The following is a 17,153-nucleotide window of genomic DNA, read 5'->3' as shown; positions in this document are numbered from 1 at the left end:
TTTCCAACTCTTTATGACCCCATTTGGAGAGATACTGGAGTGATTTGTTGTTTCCTTCTCCAGCTCATTTTACAGAGGAGGAAACTGAGGCAAACAAGACTACGTGATTTGTCCAGGGTCACACAGCTATTAAGTGTCCGATCTAAACTCAGGAAGATGAGTTCCTAACTCCAGGTTCCGTGCTCTATCCATTGTACCAATTCGCTGCCCAGAAGGTACTTGAAAAGCCATCTATTTCACAAAACCTTTCACTTAACAGTTAAGGAAACTCAGACCCAGAGAGGGAACATGATTTTTCTAAAAGTCTCCCAAGTAGTGAGTGAAAGATCTGGGATATGAATAACCTCAGTCTATTTTTTACTGCAAGTCCAAAGATATTTGTCACTAAATCATTAAAGAATCATCCATCCCCTGAAGATTTTTATAGTTTTCTCAAGAGAAATACAAAGTGAGGAGATGAGAAGGAAAAAAGAGGAGAGCCATGACTTTGAATTTGGTCCCAAATTCTGGCTGTGTGCCCTTGGGCAAGTCTGCCTCAGTTTCTTCCTCTGTGATAACAGCACGACTTTTTAGGGTTGTTGAGAGGATGTGAGCCAATGTTTACAAAGTGCTCTGCAAACATAAAAGCACTCGATAAATGCTAACCATTATTAGCTATTATTATTCTTGGAAGCCCACCAGGTAGATGGCTGCCATGCCCAGCCTCCCCATCCTAGGCTTTGGCAGATGCTCTCACAGCTGACTCTGGAGAATGTTGTCGTGGGTTCTAGTAGCTTCAGCCCTTGAATATAGACCCATGGCCCACTGCCTGCCCTCCAACCAGGTCTCCCTGAGCTTGGGTTTCTCCTAACTCCTTTGTTCTCCTCTGCCCTGCTCTTCCCACTTTGTGTCCTTGAGTATCATGTTCCAGACCTGGAATGTTTATCGCTCTCCTAACCCGCTTTCCAGGTGCCAGCCAGTCAGCTGCCCTGCTCATTCATGTCTTCAGGGGCAATAATATCCTGGAGGAATGTGCTCAGACTAGCCCCCTATCCGTAGAGCAGGGCCCCTTAAGTCCCTCAGAGAGAGAAAGAGCTGAAAGAATAGTCTGCTGGGAGTTCCTGATCCCTAAGGAGGACCGTGTTCCTTCACATTTGTGAGAGAATTAAATTCTGAGTTTATGAAGCTTTTTGCAGTGCTTTCACTATTTGGTCCTTGGCTTTCTGAAGTGGACCCTTTCTTAGAGAAGCTAAAGTTCTAGAATCCCAGGATTTACCACTGGAAAAGATCTTAGTTCTAGAGCTGGGAGAACTAGCCAAAGTCCTAGAGTCTAATCCCTTCATTTAAAAAAGAAACCCCAACAACTCTTACTTTCTGTCATAGAATCTGTAATATTTAGTTTTGATTCCAAGGCAGAAGAGTGGAAAGAGCTAAGCAATGGGAGTTAAGTGTTGCCCAGGGTCTCATAGTTAGGAAGTGTTGAAGGGAAAATTTGAACTCCCAACCCCTTCATTTTACAGATGAAGAAATTGAAGTCCAGGGAAGTTGTCTCAGAGAGGCCATAGAGCTGAAAGAATCCTCAAAGGCCTTCTAGTTCAACTCTTTCATTTTACAAATGATGAAACTGAGGCATAGGGGAGGCTAAATGACTTTGGATCACATTTCGGCTACCTGAGGAAGTGTTCTAACCCAAGTCTTCTTGACTCCACATCTGATACTATCCACTGTGCCATCTAGGTGCTCAACAAAATAATTATCTGACCCTGGACAGGTGGAGGAAGAGAGCCCCTATGACAGTGATGGTGAACCTTTTTTTTTTGGAGGGGGGGGTGATATGAAAAATGTCCTCCAGTGTGTTGGTGGAGAAGGGGAGGGAAGCAGCCCACCCCTCATTCCTCTGGCTTTCTAGTAACAAACTCTGGCAAACTCTGTGCTGGGATGCCCACAGAGAGGACCCTGAGTGACCCCTCTGGCACACATGCCATAGGTTCACCACTATGGCCCTTGCTCTAAATCTATAATCTCAAGTTCCCTCAGCTGAACTTGCCTGGCAATATCTCTACACCCTTTGCTCTCCTCTGGTTCCCCAAGCTTTCCTGAGAGTGGCTTTCAAAGCTGTGGTCTGTCCAAGGCAGAGGACGGAAGGACCATCAGCCCTCTTCATCCAGGACATATTGTACCCAGACAAGGGGACTACCTCATTTCTAGATTTGCTTTCCCTGTGAGTAATGGAGCTGTGGTTGGAAATCCAAGGCTTGTGATGACAAGCAGCCAGAAAGTGATTTCTTTTGGCCATTCTCAGAACAATTTAAACCCAGGAATATCACATAGAACACCCCAATGGCCCTTAGTGGATACATACTGGATTTTCTTTGTGAAGTTCTTGGAAACAATTCCCCCTTCTTGTTGCTTCTCTTCATGTTTGCCTAGAGGAGAAAAAAAATACAACTTGTCAGTATGCCCAGAGAGTCATCATTCCAGAAGCCTAGGGAGGCCTCTCCTCCTCGCCTGGGGCTTTGGGAATCAGGAGAGATCTGATTTTCCCATTCCCCACTTTCTACTGGCAAGCAAATGAGGTCAGCAGAGCTGTGATAAGAACCCACTTGAGAACATGTCTTTAATGTCTTCATTTCCCCCCCTTGGTGCCTATATATGTGCTTTACACGTGGTAGGTAAGTGATGAAAACTTGGGAAAGATAAGATAAGCAAGCAAAGAATGGATGGAAAGAAAGGAAATAGGATGACATGAAAAGAGCATTGGCTCTGGAGTCAGATGCTAGTTTGAATCCTGCCTCTGGGGATACTGCTATTGGCATGTCCTTGTCACACAAATGACAGAAGCCTTGAATTTCCTTGGCCTCAGTTTTCCTATCTGTAAAATAAATGGGTGTAGACTAGATGACCTCTGAGGTCCCTTCTAGCTCTAAAATGAGGATGGGTCTGAGTATGCTCTCTTTTGGGAATTTTTATGTCCTAATTCTGTTCTGCTTCTCCTCCTACTTCTCTGATCACTCCTTCCTAAATTTTTTCCTCTATTCCTGGCACATAGTAAATGCTTAATGAATGTCTATTGACTGACATGATTTCATTGGAACCTCACAACAATCCCATGAGATCAGTACTGTGTTTATCCCCAGTTTACAAGTGAAATTGTTGTTTGGTCATTTGAGTTGTTAAAAAGATTAAGTGACTTGCCCAGGATCACATTGCTAGTGTCTGAAGCCAGATTTGAATTCAGAAAGAGGAGTCTTCCTGTAAAACTTCTTGACTCCATTTGGGGTTTTCTTGGCAAGGATACTGGAATGGTTGGCCATTTCCTTCTTGAGCTCATTTTAAAGATTAGAAAACTGAGACAAACAGGATGAAGTGACTTGCCCAGGGTCACACAGCTGGGAAGTGTCTGAGGCCAGATTTTAACACAGAAAGAAGTCTTCCTGTCCATCTTCTTGACCCCATTTGGGGTTTTCTTGGCAAAGATACTAGAATGGTTTGCCACTTCCTTTTTGAGATCACTTTATAGAAGAGGAAACTGAGGCAAACTGGTTGAAGTAACTTGGCCAGAGTCACATAGCTAGAAAGTATCAGAGGTCAGATTTGAACCCCCAACCCTTTCATTTTACAGATGAGGAAACTGAGTGTCCGAGGCTCTATTTGAACTAAAAAAGATGAGACTAGTGCTCTAATTCACTGCATTACAACAGCAAAGAGTGTTTCGAAACCCAGCATTGTAAAATGACCTAGATAATCATGGAGGAGTCACCCTCTCAATAGGAGCCTCAGTTTCCTTGGTTATAAAGCCCGTAGGTTGGATGAAGCAATCTCTAAGGTCTCTTCTAAGTCTAAATCTAGGATCCTATGAACACTTCCCACATGAAGGGTCTGGATTCAGTGGCTTTTCGGGACCCGTTAGCTCTCTCCATGGTCTGATGAGCCACACAGCCACTAAATATTAGAGGTGAATTTGAACCCTTCCTTCCCTAAATGTCATTGCTTTTGTTTTTTGTTTGTTCTTACAATTCCACTCTCTCTCCATCCCTTTGCCACCTGATGCCATCACTCAATGCTGAGGATGACATGGAAAGTGGGTTTTCTCCAGTCTCCAAAGGCCGGGATTGCCTGGGAAGCGGTGACTCGCCCATGCCAAAAATACATCATTAGCTCAGGCCGTTGAGGGGTGGGAGGGACAGTCCCTGGTAGTGAACAGGTGGGAGGCTCTTGTAGGCGCCAAGGGAAGGGCTTCACTCTGCCAAGGAGCCAGGCCAATCCTGCCACCCATGCCTGGGAGCAAAGGCGCCCACAGATCCACCCAGGGCATGGATGGAACATTTTTAACCGTGGCCCAGTTTGAATGCCCAGAACTATTTTCTGCTTGAGTCGGGCCCCTCCATGCCAAACTCTTCAGCCATGTGGTTGGCACAGCCGTTCTCTGGGCAGTGCCCATAACATGGGCCATCATCACATGCTCCTCATTAACAGATAACCAAGGCTGGAGGGAGGGTCTGTTGATGACTCATCTCCATTCCTCTCTGTTCTTCAACTAGAAAATGGCATCCTAGTCATCCTTCAAATGAACCTCTTACCATCCCACCTCCATGTTTCTGCTTTAAAAAAAAATGGTCCTCCTACACTCATTTCCCCTAATGAAATATGTCTTGTAGAGGAGAGTGGCTAGATGAGGAGTCAGAAGGCTGGGGTGGAGTCTTGGCTCTGCCACCTACCAGCTCTATGACATTGGGCGAGTCATTGTCCTCTTTGGAGCCTCAGTTTCCTCATCTGCAAAATGAAGGGATTGACTGAGTTGATTTCTTAGGTCTCTTAAACCTAATGCTTCTGGCATTTACTACCTGGGGAACTTCAGGGAAGTCAATCAACAAACAACTATTGCCTAGCTGTGTCACCCTGAGTAAGTCACTTAACCCCCACTGCTTAGCCCTTCCTACTTTTCTGTTTGGAACCCAATACTTACATTGATTCTAAGAGAGCAGGTGAGGGTGTTAGATAAAGTTTACTCTATGCCAAGCAGGGGCAGCTAGATGGTACAGTGGATAGAGAACCATGTCTGGAGTTAGAAAAATCTGAATTCAAATCTGGTCTCAGACATTTCCTAGCTGAGTGACTCTGGGCAAGTCACTTACCCTATATTTGCCTCCATTTCCTCACCTGTAAGATGGAGACACACTGGAGAAGGAAATGGCAAAGCACTCCAGTATCTTTAACAAAAAAATCCAATGAATCATGTCCACGGGGATCATGTAGAGTTGGACATGGCTGAACAACAATATGCCACGCGCCATGCTGAGTTGGTTCATCACTAAACCTCCTTGGGGCTCTCAGCGTCCCCCTCTGCAAAATGAAAGGATCAGACTAACGATTCACTAATCATGCTCCAGGCTCTGAATCTGAGGGCGGGGAGCAGCTTGTTGTATGAAAAGCCAGGCTTTCTAGAAATGAGAAGACCTGAGTTCTAATCTCGCTACTGATATTTATTACTTTAATGACTTTTGGGGAAATCACTAAACCTCTCTGGAGCCTCAAATCTCCTCATCTGTAAAATGGTCACAATAATCCTGTCATACCTATCTTACAGGGCTGTTTGCTAATGATATATAGAAAGAGCTTTTGGTAAGAGCTCTGACAGAGGATCAGCTGAGTTAAGAGAGATCCCTCCCTGGGTGGGCTCCTATTGGGTGAAGAATGTTTTGGGGGGAAGGACGTGACAACTCTTATCTAAACTGTACAGTGTGGGCAGCATGATGGCTCGGTAGACAGAAAGCCAGGCCTGGAAATAGGAGGTCCTGGGTTCAAATCTGACTTCAGATACTTCCTAGCTGCGTGGCCCTGAGCAAGTCACTTAATTCCAATAGCCTTGTCCTTACTGCTCTTCTGCCTTGGAACAATATTGATTGTAAGACTGATTCTGAGAAGGGAAGGATTTTAATAATAATAATATTAACAATAATAAAATAATAAACTATATGATGGATAGAATGTCACTTTGGGACACAGGAAGACCTGAGATCAAATCCAGCCTCTGATGCTTATTAGCTCTGTGATAAATTACTTCACCTCTGTCTACCTCAATTTCCTCATCTGTAAAATGAAAACAATAATTGCATCTACCTTCTAGCATTGTTGTAAGGATCAAATGAGATGAGATTGGCTACATATTTTACAAATCATAAAGCTTTATATAAATGCTAGATATTATATGCTCATATTGATACATATATATTAGGTATTATATATACATTATATATAATATACACACATATAGTATGTGCAGTATTATATATAATATATACATATGTATGTATAATATACATTTTGTAGAATATACACATGTAGTGTATAATTATATATTGTACATATTGTATTGATATACATTAATATATGCACATTGTGCATAATTATTGTATATAACATTATATGCATGTGATATATAGCATGCATTATTATATAATAGATGTACATTGTATAGAATGTATATTATGTATAATACATAAAGTATGTGCATAATATATTCTAGACATCATATATAATATAATATATAAAATAATATAATTTTATGTATACATTAATGTATAGTATATAATATATATATAGCATGCACATAATATTTTGTATGCATTATTATGTAATAGATATAATGGTATAGAATGTATATTATGTATCATACACAGAGTCTATACAGTATTACATATACTATATGTAACATGTATATTACATGTAACATATTATATGGAATATATACATGTAGTGTGTGCATTGTATATTACATACACTGTTATATAATAGATATACATGGTATAGAACATATATTATATATCATACATATTATATGTACATTATATGTTCTTGACATCACATATAATCAAAGGTTAATATATACATTAATGTATTATGTATTTATATTATATGTGGTTGTGTATGACATATATAACATACCTAATAGAATAAAGGAAGTTGATGAAAAGATATGGTGGGACTGGAAATCAGAGGAGAGTCATCTACCAGGTTGCAAAGGGCTCCCAGTCTATTACTGCAAAAAGTATATTTGCTAGCACAATCAGAGATCCTTGAAATCTCAAATGCTCTAATAAACTCTAAAGGACTCTATGCCTACTTTATTACCATTTTTCTTTCAGCAGGATCATACATTTAGAGCCTGGAAGGAATCTTAGAAGCACTGAATCCAATCTCCTATTTTATAGATGAGAAAACTGAGGACTAAAACAGTGTATTGACTTGCCCAATATTATGCATCTAGGGAGTATTTGAGGTGGGATTTGAACGCAGGTCCTCCTAATTCCAAGTCCAAGGATCTATCTCTATGCTACTAGGAGGAAATAAACCATGATCTTTCTACACTAGCTAGGATATTTGATAGGGAAATAAAATATCCGCAGAAAGATCTTTGGCCATCTTGTTGCCTACATATGGATAAACTGTCAATAGGAGTGACACCTAAACTTTGAAAAATAGATTTCCCTGGATTTTTACTCTAGAGTGAGGGCACTGATGAGGCAAAGGGAAAGAGACCTCTGAAGAGTCAGGCCTCCATTAGACCCATATCTCCATGACCCCAGAGTCCATGGGGACATGTTGATTTGCCAGGGGTTTATGCAGCTGGTAAGTCATGTTGTCATTCAGTCATTTCAATCTTATCCAACTATTTCTGATCTCATTTGGGGTTTTCTTGGCAAAGTAACAGGAGTGGCTTTCCAAGTCCTTTTCTGGACTAAAATCTGGACCTTCTAACTTCAGGGCCAGCACTCTATCCATTGACCTACTCTATCCCCCAAGAGATCTCCTACTGTTAATGACCAAGCCCAGAACCGAAGCTAAATCTTTCCTGCCTCTTGGTACACTCCTCTTCTTCTGGGCCAGACTTACATTCATAGATTCAAAGACCCAAAACTGGAATGGACCATAAAGACCAGCTAGCACATCCTCCTTCATTTTACAAATAGGGAAACTGAGGGCCAGAGATGTTAGGTGAATGGTCCAAGGTCAGACAGATAAGCCTCTCCTTTTTGGCTCCAGGCTTCAAGTTTCTTCTATATCACTATATTTATTAGAAGCTCTATCAGTGAGCCCTTATTAGCTTCCTTAACTGTGAAATGGGAATGATAACACTTATGTTATGGGGTTCTTGATTGTAATAGAGCTTTGCAAATTGTAAAGGTGTACATATTATTCTTCTTACTGATCTCAACAAGATTGTTGTAAACATCAAAGGAGATCATGTAGATGAAAAATAATCTTTTTTTAACCCATAAAACATTTTAGCCTGTTTCTTCTTCTATGAATTGAGGGGGTAGGACTGAATCCTCAAAAAGGACCCTCCCAGCTCTGACATCCCTTGTTCTAAATCCCTTCCTAGCTCTGACATTCCCTGTTTTAAGGCCAGTTCTGACATTCTGGATTCTAAGGTCCCTCCCAGGTCTGGCAGTCTTTGTTCTAAGGCCCTTCCCAACTCTGACATTCCCTGTCCTAAAGCCCCTCCCAGCTCTGACATTCTAGGATTTTTTGAAACCTGAGCTGTTGTTATTTTTGGACAGACCTTTAGATTCAGAAGGCACAGGAAAATGAATATTAACTTTGAGCCTGTGCCCAAAACTTCTTTTTTCACTTGTTCACTCATTGAAAGTATTAATAAATTATGATTTTCAGAGGGGAAAAATTGTTATTTCTGCCCCAGATGCATCATGCTGCTGGTAACCTGGTACTGGGGAGAGGGCACTGGATATTATGTCCACTGTAGAGAAATTCCTTTCTCTGCTATTTATTACATGATCTGAGCCTCTGGTCTTAGTTTCTTGATCTGTAAAATAAATGGGTTGGATTCAAGAACCTCATATTCCTTCCAGCTTGAAACATGTAATTAAGAGGGTTTCTTCAATCCCTCTGCTTTGTGGGCTAGTACTTTCTCAAGCCTCACCTCTCTCCAATTTCATTTATCCACTTCTACCCAAGTGACATTATTATAATTGCTATTGATATATTTTGTTTTTATGTCACTTAGTTTTTGATACACACACAAACTAATCCCTACCCAGCACTGCCTTCTCTCCCTAAAAACCACTGTTTATAACAAAAAAAATAAAAAAGAAGAAGGAAAAACAGTTCAGTTAAACTAACCAAAGGACAGAGCCTTTTGGAAGACATCTGTGATTACTCAAACCTTTGCCTGCTCATCCATACAGGAAAAACCAAATGGATGAGAACCATCTATTGTCCAAATTTCAACATATATTTGGATGAATACTCTAAGGGTCTTATCCAATAATCTACATCTGGGACAAACAATGTATCTGGGCAATAAGCTGGTCCAAGAACTGAACAAGAGGGGAGCAGGCTGGATTCCTTTTGGGAAATTACAAAGTAAATTCCCCTGAGCTTGCCAGGAAAGCGAAGCCCATCTTTTCAACACTAAAGCTTGTCTGATGTTACTATATAGCAACAAGACATGGAAGGCTCCTGTCTCTAAATGTCTAAAGATGGCGTCACCACCCAGACAGCAATGGAAAGGCACATGGTGGAAGTGAGCAGACTATGACATATCACTATTTCAGTATGAAGCGTACTTCTTGCCTTCCTTTTTTTTTCCTTCAGCTCCAGTAGAATATAATTTGCTCTTTGAGTTCAAGGACTATTTCATTTTTGTCTCTATATCTTCAGCATTTACTATAGTACTTGGTATACAATAGGTACTTAATATATGATTGCTGATCATTTGATTTCATTTCCTGCTCCATTTCCCCATTAATTTGCACTCTTTCCCCTCTTAAAATTACTTTGTGTTATATTTTATATATTTTGCACTTATTTATTTCTTTATTTGCATTCCCCTAGAATGTAAGCTCCTTGAGGGCAAGCACTGTTTGATTTCTTTTTCTTTTTCTGACTTCGTATCTCTAGCATCTAACCCTCTGAAATCTTGCTCTTTGTTCTAACTTTCTAATTAAGGAAACTGAGGCACAGAGGGATTAAACGATATGTACCGGGGTTGGACCATACGGTACCTCTGGGTGAGGAAATTTCTCCTACCGATGCAAATCAGCAACTACTCTGAAATTTACAATCTTAGAGATTTACTTAGGAGCACTGAGAAGTGAAATGACTTATCTAGAGTCACACAGCTAGTATGTGTTACAGATGGAATTTTAACCCAGGTCTTTCTGACCATGCAAACCAGGCTATTGCATACATGGTGGGCAGGCACTTAATAAATGTATCTCAGACTGGAGCGATCTGGGCGTTATCTAAGGGAAACCTTTTTCAAGATTGGATGTTGTTTTGCTTTTTCTTGTAAAGCTAATTAATTCCTGTAAATGCTTTCTTCTGAGCAGGCAGGAAAGAGAAGATAGAGGAAGCTATTAAGAATGACCACAATGTTCCTTTTGATGGATGGCAGCAGGGAGGGCAAGGAAGAGAGGCTATATTGACTCATGGATCCAATGTCTAACATCTGAAAAAGCAGATGGTAGAAGGAAGAGGCCAGTGACCCTTTTACCTCCTTCTGCCTCCATTCCCCAAGTGAGAAAGTTGGAACAAAGAGACAAGGTATCTGATTCCTCTTTGCACAAAGATGCCTGAGTGCTCTCTCGCCCTTCTCCTGTACCTTCTCTACCCAGATTTCTGTCAAGCTCTCAAAAGAGGCAGCTGTCTTCTCTTTGCCTGTGACCCAATGGAAGCCTTTTAGCTTCCTTCCCCTTCCCTTATCTCTCTTCCATCTGGACTCCTGTTAAAAATAAATCAGTGGTTCCTAGCTGTGTGACCCTGGGGAAGTCATTTAACTTCAGTTGCTTAGCCCTTATTGCTCTTCTGTCTTGAAACCAATACTTAGTATTGATTCCAAGATGGAAGATGAGGGCTTAAAAAAATAAGTCAGAGGAAGATAGCTAGGTGGCTTAGTGGATAGAGTATCAAGCCTGGAGTCTGAGGGTCCTGAGTTCAAATTTGATCTCAGACATTTCCTAGCTGTGTGACCCTGGACAAATCATTTAACCCAATTGCCTACCCCTTTCTGTCTTGTAATGTAGTATGATTCTAAGGCAGAAGGTAAGTGTTTAAATAATAATAATATTAATAATGTCATTGACCTGATCTGTGATAATGAAAGGAAAATGGAGGCCTCTGGTACACTTCCCAGTGGAGAAGAGTTCAATTGAGGGTCTTGGGGTCAGGTTCCACCACTGATATGTACTGACTTTGTGACCTTGGACAAGTCATTGAAATTGCTTCAGTCTCTGTAAAATGGGGGGGGGTGGCACCTATCTCTTTTTAGCTCAAATAAGATAATAATTATAACATGCCTGGCACAAAGAAAGCATTTTAGAAATGTAACTTATTAGTGTTATTATTATTAGTTAAGCCACTCTCTGATTAAGAATCAGGAAGAATTCCATCTGGGATGCTTACTAGGTATGTGAATTTGGAGAGATCATTTAACCTTGATCAGCCTCAGTTCCCTTATTTGTAAAATGATGGAATTAGATTCAATTTTACCTCTAAGAGTTGTTTTAGCTTTTCATCTAACTGAGCCTCAGTTTCCTCATTTGTAAAATGTAAAAAAAAAAACACATTGCCCAGCTTTACAGAGTGATTGGAAAGCTCAGTTGTGTGTGTCGTGTTTTGTAACCTGTCTAGAAATTTCAGTTCTTGGGGTCTCAGATCAATGTTTAACCAGAGTCAGGATTGAACTGTTCTTATTTCTGATCATCACTTCCCAGGTGCCCTTGCTCACAACAACCATCTATGCCCAACTCAGATGGGAAGTTGTGCTTATTGTCAACAATTGTGACAAAGAGCCCCGGAGAGATTCTAAGTGACTTGTCTGAGGTCACACAGCAAGGCAGCACCAGAATTCGGGGTCTAGCCCCAAATATCTGGATTCCCAGACCAGGGTTTTGAACCTGAATTCTCCCCTGAGCTAATGACGCTTTTCACCATCTGGTCCTTCTTTGCCATCTGTGGCCCAAACAAACATTTCCTGTCAAATCCATTTTTGACTCGACTTCCTCCCACCCTCCCAATACTCCTGTTGCTGTTCAGTTTTCTGTTGTGTCTAATTCTTTGTGACCCTGTTTTGGGGTTTTCTTGGCAGACACTGGAGTGATTTGCCATTTCCTTCTCCAGCTCTTTTGACAGATGAGGAAACTGAGGCAAATTGGATTTAGTGACTTGCCCAGAGTCCCACAGCTGGTGTCTGAGATTAGATTTGAACTCAGGTCTTCCTGATTCCAGACCCAGCGTTCTATTCACTGCACCACCTAGCTGCCCTCTGAACTTCTAGCATTATCCCTGTTCCTCTCAACACACTTTTATAGAGGCCAACTCAGACTTCCTAGGAGAGTATATCAGATGTGTTATTCATATTTGTGCATACATATATGATATATAGTATAGAAAAAGTCACTTTTAAATAGTGAATTAGAATCTTATGAAACCAGTATTACAAGAATTATCTCCATTTTAGAGATGAGGAAACTGAGGCCAAGAAAAATTAAGCAACTTGACTATGGATCAAGTGAATGTCATAAGGAGGTTTTAAACTGAAGTATTCCTGAATCCCAAGTACACTGCTTTTGTGCTATAGATAATAACTGCCTCTTTTTACTATAAGATTCTACTTTTAAAACCACCAACAATTTGGAAATAGGTCTTGATCAAGGACACATGATAAAACCAGTGGAAATGTGCGTCGGCCATGGGTGAGGGGAGTGCGGGGGGTGAAGGGGAAAGTAGGAGCATGAATCATGTAACCATGTTAAAAATGATTATTAATAAATGTTTAAATTAAAAAGCAAACAAACAAACAAACAAAAGCTATGCTGGGCAGCTGGGTAGCTCAGTGGTTTGAGAGCCAGGCCTAGAGATGGGAGGTCCTAGGTTCAAATCCAGCCTCAGACACTTCCTATCTGTGTGACCCTGGGCAAGTCACTTAACCCCCATTGCCCACCTTTACCACTCTTCTACCAAGGAGCCAATACACAGAAGTTAAGGGTTTAAAAAAAAATTTAAAAAGCTATGCTGCCCTGTATGATGGCAGTTCCAGGGGCTACCATCTATCCCCATTTGATAGGTGAGGAAACTGAGTACAAAGTGACCAGACAACTAGACACAATTTGTGTCAGATCCCAAAGGGGCCCAGTTCTCTCATCTCCCAGCCTAGGGTTCTTTCCATTCAACTACAAACAGCCTAATCCCAGTGACTCCTTTTCCATCAACAGACAATCCTGGCCCTACCCAGCCCAGCCCAGTCTGTCTCCTGCCCCAATAGATCCCAAGCCTCTGATGTTTAGAATTCTGCCTTGTGTACCTTTGAAAGTCCTGTCTGAACAGCTCAAGTTAGTCTGGGGCAGGTGGGCCCTGGCGCCATTTCTCAGAGCCAGACTTGGCTGCTGAATTTCTCTGATCACAATTTTATTAGCTTCTCTCTCTCTGTCTCTCTCTCCCTCCCCCTCTCTCCCTTTCTTCCTCCCCCTTCTCTCTCTCTCTCTCTCTCTCTCTCTCTCTCTCTCTCTCTCTCTCTCTCTGTCTCTTTCTCTCTGTCTCTCTCTCTCTCCCCTCTTTCCCTCCCTTCCCCATTTCCCTCTAATGGCACACTAATTGGTGAGGAAACACAAGTAGACTTTTCTGGAGTGGATCGAACATTATGGGTATTACAGTGACGTCTGTTAAATGAGCTAATGATAGGAACAAAGCAGAAGGGCCCCACCCTGGGACTGTCCAGTCCCTGTCTCCGTTCAGATTTAACCTTTTCTTTGGGTCTGATCTCTATTTCCCAATGGGTAGATCTAGCCATCTGGGAAGGTTACAACCAGAAGAACAAGAACACCAGCCTGTGAATAAAGGCAGGTTAGGTAGGTTCAGAAGATGTGCCTTCAATTTTGGTTTGAGAATGAGGCTTCCAGCTAGATATGAATTCGAATCCTGCCTCCAGTGTCTGGGGCTGGGGTGGGGGTGTTGTGGTGGTGGTGAGGAGGGAGCTAGTCCTGGATTTGGAGTCCAGGGATCTAAGTATGAATCCTGACTCTTGTTAATTCCTCTCCAGTTGTTTGATTTGAGGCCTTTAAGACTTTGGGCCTCTGATTGCCCAACTGTAAATATGACCTTTTAGGCTTAGTCAGTTCTAGAGCTACTCTCCTACCTGTATGATTGTTGGCAAGAAGCCTGTCTTTCTCTCTATCAGTTTTGTCATTCAAAAGATGAAGATTTTTGGTTTAGATGAGGCTCAAACTTTCCCTTCTGCTCTAAATCCCAGAGTCCTCCTCCCCCTTCTTTCTCTTTGTTTCTTCTCTGAAGTTATCAGGTGTTTTAGCTCCCAGAGAAGGGGCAAAGGTTTAGGACATAACTATTTGCCAATAGAGAGCGAATTCCTAAACTCTTAAATCATTCCAGGGGGCCTGTTCCTGCCAGGACTAGGCAAGTTCCCTTTACAACTTTTATCCAAAAGACAGGATTTTTTTTTTTTAATCATTGTCTATCATGTTCATCTTCTCACTTTGTATATTTCTGTTCTCTCTCTTTTTTGTCTCTTTCTACTCTCTCTTCTCTCCTTTGTGTTCTTCTCCCTCCATCTGTGTCTTCCTCCCTCCTCTATCTTTCTTTTCTCTCTTCTGTCTCCTGGTCCCTCTCTGTCTCTCCTTACTATCCCCATTTCTCTGTGTCCCTCTCTCTCTCTGAATCTTTCTCCTTTTTCTACTCTGTCTCTCCAGAACTCTTTCCCAGTCTTGATTCCTTTTTTGTGTCTCTCTCTCCCTCCCTCCCTCCTTCCCTCTTTCTCTCTCTCTGTCTGTCTCTGTCTGTTTCTGTTTCTCTCTCTGTGTCTCTGTCTGTCTGTCTGTCTGTCTGTCTGTCTGTCTGTCTGTCTGTCTCTGTGTGTCTCTCTCTCTGTCTCTCTGTGTCTCTCTCTGTCTGTCTCTTTCTTCCCCATGAAGCTTTTTCCTGATGCTTCCCCCAACTACTAGAGCTCACCATCCTTAAACTATTTTCATTTTCCATTTATTCCGTATATACTTCTGTGTGTACACGTGGCTTACTCCAGTGAAATGTAACCTCTTCCAGACTGATGATGATTTCGATTTTGTTTAGCTAGACCATATTAAGTACCTAATAAATATTTGGCGAGTGACTGATTGACAGCAGTCTTTTCCCTTGGACGATGTCTCTCTTATTAGGCACTTATAAATACTTGTTGATTGATCACCTAATTGTCTTTCTCTCTCCCTTCTCTCCCTCCAGCCCCACTTTCTCTCCCTCTATGGTTTCCCTGCCCCCCTCTCTCAGCCCAGCAGGCTCCCACTCACCGGACACCTCCACGAAGCCATCCTTGGTCTTGACGGTCAGCTCCTCTGGTTTGTAGCTATGCACGTTGACACAGACTTTCCAGGGTTCCCCAGGACAGGGGGGTGGGCTTCGGTTTTCAACGGGCCCATACCTGGCCCCATAGACTGGAGGGGCCATGCTGGGACCCATGGGTGCCATGCCTGCCCTCAGGGGACCTGGCCATGGAGACAGTCTGGGGCGGGCCCAGTCGGGCCAGTCGGCAGTCAGGTCGTCAGGGAAAGGGGCCATGCCAAAATCATCGTCCAGCAGGCGAGTGGACAGGGGTGGCTCCCTGAAAGGGTCTCTCCTCAGGCGGGAAGAAGGGTAGGAGCAAGAAAAAGGCATTTGGCCATCGGCCATGGCTGCAGGCTCTGGTCAGGGCAGAGTAGCCCTCCTCTGATGCCCAAACGGTGGCAACAGCCCTAGCTGGGCACTGTGGGCGAAGGGCACCAGTCACAGTCGACTCGACTCTTCTGGCCCTGACTCTGGCTCCTTGTGTGGCTTCTCAGGGAATAACCATCCAAGGCCCCTCCCCAAAACCAGAGTCCTCCCTTGGTGAAGCTGCCTCAGCCCAGGGGGTGGGGGTGGGGGTGGGGGCAGGATAGGGGTGCCAAACCTCAGCGGTAGGAATCTCTCCAGATATGCCCTCCCCTTGCCAAAACTCACCAAAGGATTTAAACCCAGGCAAGGGAAGGAGGGAAGAGGGCAGCAAGTGGCCAGTGGCTGGCAGATGGCAGAAGGGCCCAGCCCCCTTCAGATCTGGGTGGATTCTCTCTGGACAGCAGGCAGGCAAGCCGAGGTAGGCACCAGTACCCTTTGGGGCTGCAGAGCCAGTCTGGGCCGCTGGACTCTCTCTTCTGTCCTTTTCCCTGAGCCCAGGCAGCAGTTTAAATAAACATCAGAGCCCAGAAACTTCTCCAGTGTTCTCCGGGGCTGGGCAGGGCGCCTCCGTTTATATGTCCTTTGATGCTGGCCAGGAGTGGGGGTGGGGATGACGGTGGGGGTGGGGAGGGAGCTTTTGCAATCTCCCCAGGTCAGGCTGTGTTTTGAAGTTGATGAGCTACCCTCCTGAGCAATGCGATCGGGGACTGACAGCTGACTGCTCTCCCGGGGGAGCTGGGAATGAGGGGCCGTCCAAGTTTAGACGCCCCTCCCGGACCCTGGGAGGCTTCCCTCCTCTTCTCCTCCCTGTCTGCCCTCCCTCCCTCCCTCATCTCGGCAAGGAGGGACCCACACTGCAGCAACTGCGGGCAACTGCTGAGAGCCGGCTCGGCTATTTTTAACACCCCCCTTCCCCCCTTCCTCCTCCTCCTCCGGAGGGCCCCTGCCGGCTCCCCGCTTTCCCCGTCACTCGCTGGAAGGCTCTGGGGACGCACTTGTCCTTCGACTTCACTATAGGGACACACACACTGAAGGATGTTCGGAAAGAGCCGGGCGCCCGCCCTGCCCCCACCTCGTGGAGGGAGTCTGGACCACTGCATTGTCTCCCAGCTGGAAAGCCTCTACAAGGAGCCTGTCCCACCGCCAACTCAAGGGGCAAGTCCCTTCGCCAGCCCTCTGGGTCCCAATCTGCCCATCTGTAATAAGAATAACCAATCAGCATATTTGTAACAGCTGGGAATACAGTAGGAGCTTAATAAATGCTCCTTTCCTTCCCATAATCATCATAATTTTTCTATGAAGCTTGCAAAATATTTCAGATGTTTTCTCATTTGATCCTCACGACAAGCCCAAAAAAATAATAGCATTTATATATTACTTTAAGACTTGCAAAGCGCTACCAAATAATCTCATTTAATCCTCACAACAACCCTGAAATAATAATAATAATAATAATAATA

At 43.3% G+C, this 17,153-nt stretch overlaps 1 protein-coding gene across 1 annotated transcript in view; it reads right to left on the bottom strand.

Annotated features, from left to right (window-relative positions):
• Nucleotides 1-16,222, bottom strand: part of HSPB8 (heat shock protein family B (small) member 8) — a 24,182-nt gene extending 7,960 nt beyond the window's left edge. Inside the window, exons 1-2 of the mRNA XM_044673805.1 lie at nt 15,294-16,222; nt 2,342-2,405 (exon numbers count right to left, since the gene is read on the bottom strand). Of these exons, the coding sequence (XP_044529740.1) occupies nt 2,342-2,405; nt 15,294-15,672 (443 nt within the window). The 5' untranslated portion in view covers nt 15,673-16,222. The remainder of the gene's footprint in view (nt 1-2,341; nt 2,406-15,293) is intronic.
• Nucleotides 16,223-17,153: the final 931 nt, after the last annotated feature.

Source organism: Gracilinanus agilis, chromosome 1 (genome assembly GCF_016433145.1).
Source record: "Gracilinanus agilis isolate LMUSP501 chromosome 1, AgileGrace, whole genome shotgun sequence".
Lineage (NCBI taxonomy): Eukaryota > Metazoa > Chordata > Mammalia > Didelphimorphia > Didelphidae > Gracilinanus > Gracilinanus agilis.
Note: the sequence above shows the minus strand (reverse complement) of the source record. Positions and strands in the feature narration are given on the sequence as shown.